Source organism: Suricata suricatta, chromosome 12 (assembly GCF_006229205.1).
Source record: "Suricata suricatta isolate VVHF042 chromosome 12, meerkat_22Aug2017_6uvM2_HiC, whole genome shotgun sequence".
Taxonomy (NCBI): Eukaryota; Metazoa; Chordata; class Mammalia; order Carnivora; family Herpestidae; genus Suricata; species Suricata suricatta.
Window position 1 is genome coordinate 35,998,007 of NC_043711.1, and position 9,504 is coordinate 36,007,510.

Consider the following 9,504-nt stretch of genomic DNA (forward strand, 5'->3'; position numbering starts at 1 on the left):
ATATAGGATTACAGAGGAGACCATTATTACTGAAACAGTATCAATCTATAAAAACAGATCTGTGATTTAGGAACATACATGCTTTATTAAGTCCACGACTCCGCAGTGGATTTATTGTTATTCCAGAACATGGGTAAGTGTAAGTGGTACCTTGGACATCTATCTCAGCTGTGATAGGATATGAAAGTATCAGATTTCCATTGGTGTCAAGGGCATAGGGCCTATATCCAGCTATCTTTTTCTAATGTAAATATCTTGTTCAATGGCTTTATTTGGTTAAAAAGATGAGTCAGGGGGTGCTAAGCTCTCTAGGCTTTTGCCTTCCATCATAACTGAAGGAAAAGCTGACTCTGATAGAGGCTGGGTATACTGGGATATACTTTTTCCTCATTTACATTCCTTGATACCCTCAATTCTACCCACAGATCCCTGGTTAAAAACCTCTCCCCTATCTGCTAACAAGATTTAAAAAATCCTGTTGGCTTCTACAATAAGCCCCCAAATGCTGACCCCCTCCCCACATTGGGGCCAGATCCCCTTAACAAGGACACTGGGTGGCATCAGTGCCAGGGTTGGCTAGGGAGCACAGGAATGCCTCAGCAGGTGGGTGGCTCTCCTCCAGGATGAGGGCTGGGCTGAGCTCCACTTTCCCTCCACTTATTCCAGCCAATGGGTCAGCCAGGCCAGTCACCTTGGTAGTCAGCCTCATGAATCAGTACCTGGACATGCCACTTAGTCATAAAGCCCAAATAGATGCTGTCTTCTTAAGGGCAGGTTATAGAGGTGTTAGTCAGCCAAGAGACCTTTCTCCGTGCTCCTGTCCTTTGATGCACCTGCCATCTACACCACTAAGGACAGAGCCTGGGGTGTTGGGCTGCATCTGCGGACATAAGCTGAGCACAGATGATTTGTCTTCTACCATGTCTGCAAGGCAGCTGAAGGGGCTGCTGGTTACCAATAGTACCTGAGAACTGTCAGTATCCCCCTTGTCTCAGACTTCTCGTCACTAAATACCCTGTTTAGAATGCAGTAATTGGGAGAATTATCATACTCATTCCACTGTTACACTGTAGAAATGGCTGGAGGTGGTTGTGGCTTGGATGTGTGCAATGCTGGGAAATATGAGGGTGCGTAGCAAGGGAGGAGATGTAGGCATGTGTGTGTGCATGTAAGTGCTACTGATGGTCAAGGAACACACAGAATCCTAGAACACTGATGTTATTTGGCCTTTATCCTACCTTTATGAGAAATGGTTTTCAGCAGACTCAAGTTTACACAGCAGGGACCAAAACCTTTTTTATTCATTATCTTTTATTCAGCACTCAGTACAGTGTCTGGCACGTGACAGATGCTAAATAAATATTTGCTAAATAAAGAAATGAGTAACTACTACCTTGATTTATAAGCAAGACATCTAAGGCTTGGTGAGAGGAAGTCCCTGTGCAGGATCACACGGCTGGGGCCAATGGCTGGTCTTAGGCAAAGGGAGGGCTCCGTTTTAGAAGTGCAGCAACCAGACACCCAAAGCAAATCGTTGCCATTGTCACCATTTTGCATATGATGCAGCCTGAGTATATTTATGGCTAAGTCTATGTTTAGCTACAAAGAGAAGGTCCTGCAATCTGATATCTTAGAAGCCACATGTGACATGATGTGTGTAAGCTGAACTTGGTTTAAATACCTATGGGATTTCTGTGCTGTACCAATGATGGGGGATACCAGTGACAGCAAGAGGAAATATTTTTTGAGCACTTCCTAGGCATCCAGGCACTTCTCGTGCTTTATCTCATTAACTATTGTTTAGATGTAGAACTATTGTTAACCCTCTTTCTCAAATGGGGAACCAGAGGTCCAGAGAGGAAAAACAACTTGGCAGAGGCTGCAGACCTAGCAAATGGCAGAACCATGAGTCATATTTACATCTCCATACTTGCAAAGGCCGTGTGTTTAACTACTTCTCAACTGGCCTCAAAATTACATGGCCAAAGCTAAGTTCATAGCAAAATGTTCACTTGACCTTCTGAAGTTTGAGGGTATGAATTTGACATGAAATTAGAGTCCTCTGGGCATGGAAGTGACAGAATAGAGAAGTTCCCCTTTTCTCCTGCATTCATAAAAGATGCTGTGAAGCAGTGGATCTTTGGATTATGTCTCAGGTAAATTTTGGATATATTATTTCTCCCTTGTGTCCCAAATGCAACCAGAGGAACTGATCCCTAGATGCTGCTCAGCTCTTTTAAATATGATTCATTTGCATTTTTCTCCAAAGATTAATTTTACAAAGAATCTAATGTTTTAAAACATAAGGAGAAAAAACATCCATAAACATATCATGTAGATTTGAAACAGCCGCCATGGGCTGGACCCCAGCACTCCTTTGTTCTTCCAAAGAGTGACTTGCCAAAGGGTGCCTTTGCTTTTCACCCCCTTCAGCAATCTTACTTCCTTTTAAAGCATGTCCTGGTGGGGGCTTGGCTGTGTTTTGCTTGGGCCTGATTCACGTGTTATTGGGTACACCATGAGTCAGGCTGACCAGGATGTAGAGATACGCATTCCAGAGGTCAAGCTTCTCCCCAGGCTAGAATTTCCTGGAAGCTCTGGGACTAGGATCTCTAGGATTTATTTTTATTTTTATTTTTTTGGTCAAGGGTCACTGCTTCTTCAGTAGTTTCAGGATATTATTGTATGCTTCCTTAGATTGTCTACCAGCCCACTCCCTTGAGAGTTCTATCAGACTTCTAGAAAACCAGGAACCAGGAGAAATCCAGAAAGCCCTTATTCTATATCTGGAAATGGCTTTGACTTGGTGTGGGTGACAGTGACAGTGACCAAGAGAAGTACAAATCAGACTATTAAGGTGTAGAGAATTTTATCTCTGAGTAGAGCTCTCACTGATAATCACAGCTCCCCTCTACCAGACTGCAACTTCTGAGGAAAGCTTTCTTAGTTTTTCTTAGAGTTGAAAGAGGTTAAGGTTTGGGACCAGAGAAGACTGGGTTTGGGTTCTTAACCTGCCATCATATAATCACTTAAACTTAATCTTAATTTACTCATGTGTAAAAAGGACATTTATATGTACCTTTGCATGGTAGTCCTTAAGGTTAAATGGGATGTGAAAAATTTTAAGCACCCACATGCCCTCAAGAGATGTCTTTCCTTCCTCTCTTTTGTCTTTCCTTGAATTTGTCTGTGCTAGCAGAGAACACAGGAGTCTTCCTGGAGAATTCTTTGGGAACAGGATCCAAATAAATGATGTCCCAAATAAAAGACCAAATATGATCCTTCTGAGAGAAAATGTAAAAAGGTTTCCTTCTCATACAAAAGAGCAGACAGTGAGTGAAGAGTTGATCTGGAAGTTTGACAAAGCCTCATTATTGTATTACCATTTCTGTTTTTGTGAAACCACCATCAAGTTCCCGCATCAAATATTTAGGCTTCCATACCAAGTATAAGTTTTGGCCACTGAAAGAGTCTCAGTACACAAAATGAGACCCAACTTCTTGTTTAATGCTTTCTATAAAAGCTTTATAGAAAGCATTTCTAGAACTTCTGCAGATCCATACTGTTGATATGTACGAAGCTCCAAGAATAGGTTTAGAACACGCTGAACATTCCATGTGAAGTTAGACAAATGTCATAATCTTGAGCGACTCCTCCAGAAGTGATTGGTGGCCCTGCACCTGGCAAGATCATGGCAGCTGCCAGCCAAATCCTCTTCCCGACAGCAAATGAAATGGGGTAGGGGGGCACTTCCAAAGTAAGGGACTTAAAGAACAACAGCTGTCTCTTCCTTCTGGATGTCCTGAAAAGCTGTTCCACAATTCTACTTTCAGAGGGACAAGGTTTTAGGCCTGTTTTTCTGTAATCATTTCCTATTTGGGAGACAGTCTGGTATACAGGCAAGGTCAGTGGACTGGAGGGAAAAGGAAGACTTGTTCTCATCTAAGATCTGCCACTTCCTAGGAAAGGTGACCTGTCCAAAGTCACCTGGTAAAGAAATACCTGCAGTTATTATAATGAGTCAACCCCTGCCAGAATACTTCACATAAATAGTAAAATGGTGTTGGATGACCCCTGGGGAGATAAGAATTCCCAAGGTCTATGCCCATCATGGCAGATTTCCATTTGATTATTCACACAGTATTTTGAATGTGCAAGTTGGAAAGCAAAAATGATTCTCCTTTCCAAAGTCAAACAGAATACCTCTTCTGGAGACTTGCTGACTCCAGTGGGATGGAGGAGGAATTATTCCCTCATTTCTGTCCTTACCTTAGCCTCACCAGAAGTCGCAGGCATGGCAGTGGGAAAGAAAGATCCACACGTGAGCCTGTGTCACTCTCCCTCCTTCCTGGTCCCCAGCTTTTGCTGGACTCAGCCTATTCTTTCTCTTCCTTGTCACCTTTGGCTGGTTAATGTGGAGAGATGACCAAACGACAGGAACTTCAGACACAAATACTGAAGTCCTTTTCCCACTGTCCTACTTACAGAATGGTGGATAAGCCCTGGCTAGGAGGAGGTCTTGGAGCCTAGCTGGCTGAGCGTAAAGCCAGAGATGGTCTGTGATTAAGCCTTTCCCTGCCTCCCATCACCCCAGGTGGATGCAGTGGTGAAAGCCAATCATCTGCCCCCAACCCCAGATATCTGCACAGGTCTGCACAAGATGACAAGCATCTGCAATTTACACAGTAATGGCTTCAGCATCTGTTTTCAGAGATCCTTTAGGGAGGACTTGCATAATTTCTTCCTTTTTTAAAAAGGCTCTCTTTTGGGCCAAGTTGCTTATACACCTATGGACATGTCTCCAGTGCTTTGGCTCTTAAGATATTTAAGTGACAGTTTAGTGTATTTTTAAAACTGAAGGAGCCAACGACAGTTCTTGAGGAGCCATGTTTACATTGGATCAACTCACTCAGGCAATGTGCCAGCGGTTTTGCACACTGCAGGAACTGGAGGTGAAAGCAGGAAGGGCTGAGGACAGAGGAGAGGATGAAGCTGGAGGACAGGAAAGCCAAGAGGGAGGGGATGCAGAGAAGGATGTGGGGAGACGCCTAGCTGAACCTGGTAATGCACTTAAAACAATCATGTAATGCTCCTTTGACATTGTGTTGAGGGCTGAAAAATAGAACCCTTTGGAGCCAATCCACTGGCATACGTACAGTCAATAGTGAACATGCTCTTAGATCTCTTTGTTCTAGTCCTTTCTAAATTCCTATAAGTGGCTCCTTGGCAGCCAGCAGGCCTGTATTCTTGCGGAGCCTAATGGGTTTCAGCACATTTTCTCAGCAATCTCAGATAAGGAGCTGGACCCCTCTGGGGCGGAGTTTCCTTGTCTAACCAGTGAAAAGAGCTCCATGACCCTTTTCAGGCCTAGAATTCTATGACTTCAGAGTGAAATGTAATCTCTGTTTTCTGTAAGCAGACTTTGTATCTGTCGGGGTAGAATGAAGACAAGATCAACTTTCAACTTATCAAGACTGAGCAACTGGGTTGGCTCAGCTGAATGAAAATTAGTTGCTCTTCAGATGGGAGTGTCATAAAGAAAAGCGTCCACCAAAAGACTCCCTTCAGGATTCACACACCCATCGAAATACATATTGCCAATAATAATAATAATAGGTAACTCCGTTTGAGAGGTTTTGTGCTGAGCCTATCATATACATGATCTCACTTAATGGCCACAGGTACCTGAGGAAGGTAGAGGCTGCTACTGTCTCTCCAATTTTCAGATAAGGACACAGATTCAGAAGTTAATTTGCTTACCCAAGAACACATAGCTGGTAAGTGGTAGAGCTGGAAGAGGAACCTAGATCTGGTTACAAGAACAGCAGTACCAGTATTCTTAAATTTGCTTAATAAACAACAGAATAAATCCACAGTAGTGGTTGATTCCCCCAAAAGAAATGGCATTTGGCCTTCAAGGCCCTTTATTACCAAGGAATGTTGACTATGCGCAGGGAACTCTCTGTGCTAGGAAACCTTCTCTTTCCCAGTAGAAAAAAACAAAGGATGGCTCAAGAGTGGCCACTGGGAACACTTAACTTGGTACAGATGAGAGGAGGCAGGTAACTGTTTCTAAGGTCTGCCACTAACGAGGTACGTGGTCCTCAGTGAGCCACTCTGCCTGGGATCGGTTAGACAGTCTCTAAGGCTACTCTGGGTTTTGGATTTTATATTCTCTTGAAGACCTTTTTATGACTTTCCAGCTGCTAAGGATTCCTTGTATCCCTCTTCTCTTTGGAGGTAGGGAAGCAAAGACAATTTGTATGGCATTTTAAACCATTTCTCATTTTGTAAATAGGTCCCTTGCAGCTCCAAGAGTCTATGAAATGGTTTCAAAATGCCTATGTGTGATTAGGCATTCTGAAGCCAAATGTTATAACCCCCCCCCCCCGCCGCTGCAGACTTAAAGAATAAATATGCAATAAAAGCTTTTCAGCATGCTGTTGGTATGACAGTGTTTAATCACTAATATAAAGTTCAGCAGAGAGAACTGCTCCCCCACTCCCTTTTCTTCCCTTGACTTTTTGAGTTGAAGACTTTGGTTAATCTACATTGTGGTAATTGTCCTCCTCATTGTCACAGTCCAGAGAAGTGAAAAAAAAATCCACCCTTTCATCTCTACCCACGGCATTCTTTCTCTAAGCCTGTAATTGGATCTAAATGGAAAATAAACCCATTGCAGGCCAAGGAAGTTGGCACTGGAGGGTGACAAGAAGGAGAACATGTTCCACCTCTAATCCGGATAATCACACTCTCCGATGCAAAGGAAAATAAAAACAAGACTTCCTCCAAGCTGTGGCTTTGGCTTTCAGTAAGGAGGAGGGTTTCCATCTACTCTGCCTTGCTTCAGACATTATCTATCAATCAGTGTGCAGTAAAACTACCCCCAAATCATCTGACTTTCTAGAGGGCAGTGGGGCTCTGCCCCTTTGCCCTAAACGCTTTTACCTCAGCTGAATTTGGGGAGGCAGTTCAGACACGAATATCCGGGTGCTACAAGTTAAAAAACATTCACGTACAAAATGTCCTGTCCGCAAACACTATGGTCTCAGCTGGACGGATATTCTGTGGTTCCCTGGTAGTTTATTGAGTCCTGCTGTGCATGGTATGCTGTGTTGGAACAGAGATAAACCAGAATGGTTTGCCTTCAAGATGTGTAAATAAGAGCAGTGCAGGCAGGACTCGCTACTAGGTAGGAATTAGTAGGTACCTTACCAAGGTCTAAAGCATTATGAGAATTCCATAGAAGGAGAGAGGACTTGATTCTCCAAATCATCTGGCAATGTGATGGGACATGGTACATTCCAGAGAGAAGCCATGATTAAGTCTGACTTGGTGTACACATTCAGCAGGGCCCACTGCACTGTGGGTGGGAGTCTGAGGCAGGTCAGCTACGTAATGGTGCAGCAATAAATCAGATGCATGAACACTGTGGCTCTACATATCTGGCTTGCATTTTTATTTTTATTCAAACATAGGTTTAGGGTTTTTTGCTTGTTTAGTTTTGGTTTTGGCCTCTCATTCTATTGCACAGGTAATGGCCAATGTCTAAGGGGGACTTTGCCCCGCAGGAGCTTAAAAATTACTGCCTTAGGAGATGAACCCCCAAGGTATCATTGGTGTTACTGCTGCTGGAAGGGAAACAGGGTCTATTACCCCAAAAGTGGAGACAAGGAAAATGAGGCACAGAAAAGTGACTTGGTCAAAACAGTACAGGGCCAGGGTTTCAGCGCCTATGGCTTCCCTTGCCCTCTGCTGCCTGCTGGAACCAATGCCCTCTAACCCTGGGCTTCAGCTTCTCCACTGGCTTAGACTGTCTCTCTCTCTCTGCTCCTGTCTAGCTCACTTGTCCTACAAGTCCCTGCCCTGTGCCCTCTCCCAACGGCATCCAGGTAAGTAGCTGGTGGGTGTTGGGGCTACAGGCACAGCCTGTGGGCCGCTCCTGTAGTAGTTCACCCCTGACCTTCTGGGCTCTGGGCCAGCCCTTCCTGAAAGGGAAACCCGCAGACCCTGGGGACAGAAATTAGTTCCCCAGTAGTGGAATTGCTGCCATTGCCAACATCACCAACTAAAGAAATGCGTGTGTGAGCGGAAAACACAAAACACTAGGATGACAGACAGCAAAAGGGGAGATTTCTTGTGAGTAAATATTACCCTCCCCCCAACCTTCACCTCAATCCAGGGAGGTGGCAGATTTGGGGGATGGGAGGTAGGTTTTTTTTTTCTTCCTACAGAGAACAGAATTACTCTTTTTAAAAAAGTTCTATTTAAAATTTAATTAGCATCGCTTCTTGGCCTTTTGGCTAAGATCAAGTGTAAAATTTAATTAGCATCACCGAAGAACTAAGATTCTTTGCAACTACTTTACACAAAGGCTTTTAAGAGTAAGTTTCAGGGTGTGTGCCTATTGGCTCAAATATGTATTCCCAACTGTTGTTTTCTGGGAAGCCTTGGAATTTAATGAATTTCCTTCTCCTTACGTCTAGGGAAGTCTCCGCGAAACCTGGGAGAGGGGCACAGGGAAAAGGTAGAATGTGAGTTAAGTACAGACAGATAGCAGCTCACCTTCTGAACTCCCGGGTTGAGGTCCTTAGCCACCTTTGCCATCTTCTGCGGTGCAAGAACAGCGCCTGGCTTCTCGGGCAGAGGCGCTAGGGCGCGCAGCGGGGCAGCGCGGGCTGAATGGCCAGGTTCGCGGGCCCAGCGGGGAAGCTCTGTGCTCAGCCCCGCGCCGCGAGGTCCTTTAATTGGAGAGCGGGACTCCCTCTAAAACCGCGCCAGCCAATCCTCGTGAGCGCTCGCGCCCGGCCAGCCAATCGCAGCGCGCGGCTCACCCCCCTCCCTCTGGGCGGCCAGGGCCGAGTGGGCTGCAGCGGCGGCGCGAGCGGTGCTCTGACGTCAGTGCGGCCGCGGCCCCAGCCTGCCCGGGCTGCTCTCATCAGTCCCTCGAGCGAGCGGCAGGAATCTGTCCCCACGCCCTTCTCCTTTAAAGGACAACGGGCGGAGGGTGGGGCGGGCTGCTGGGCTCCGCGATCCATTCAGGTCAGAGGGGAGAGTGATCAAACAGGAAGGCTGAGGTATTTTTAGTGAGCTGGGTCCAAAAATAAATGCTGAGCGTGTTCCCCTTCCCACCCTTTCAGCCTTGTTCTAGGGGGGTGCGGGGCCAGATGGGGGCGGGTGGTGTGCAGCCGCACTGACTCGGCCTGCTAACTTTCCCAAATCGGGGCAAGTCCTCCAGTGACCAGCCAGGAGGTGAGAGTCCAGGGGAGTTAAGAGGTTTTAGAAAATTAATGTTTTTAAATTATATTAATCAGCCTTCTATGACTTGCATTAGTGTACCCCCTCCCAGTTCAGCGAGGAGGAGAGTACAATCCTGATTTTAAACAGGCGCTGAGATGTACATCTTCTTTCAAGGTTCACAAGTACTTCCGGTGTCCGTATTACCATGACGATAAGGATTGAGATTTTCACTGGCGTCTGATAGGTGAAGACACAGGATCAGAG

At 45.4% G+C, this 9,504-nt stretch overlaps 1 protein-coding gene across 2 annotated transcripts in view; it reads right to left on the bottom strand.

The window, feature by feature from the left end:
* Window positions 1–8,701, bottom strand: part of LMCD1 (LIM and cysteine rich domains 1) — a 57,125-nt gene extending 48,424 nt beyond the window's left edge. Inside the window, exon 1 of one of the 2 annotated variants that reach the window (XM_029917243.1) lies at window positions 8,566–8,701. In XM_029917243.1, coding sequence (XP_029773103.1) covers window positions 8,566–8,607 — 42 coding nt within the window. In that variant the 5' untranslated portion in view covers window positions 8,608–8,701. The remainder of the gene's footprint in view (window positions 1–8,565) is intronic. The other variant, XM_029917244.1, reaches the window with a different exon arrangement.
* Between the last annotated feature and the right edge of the window lie 803 nt (window positions 8,702–9,504).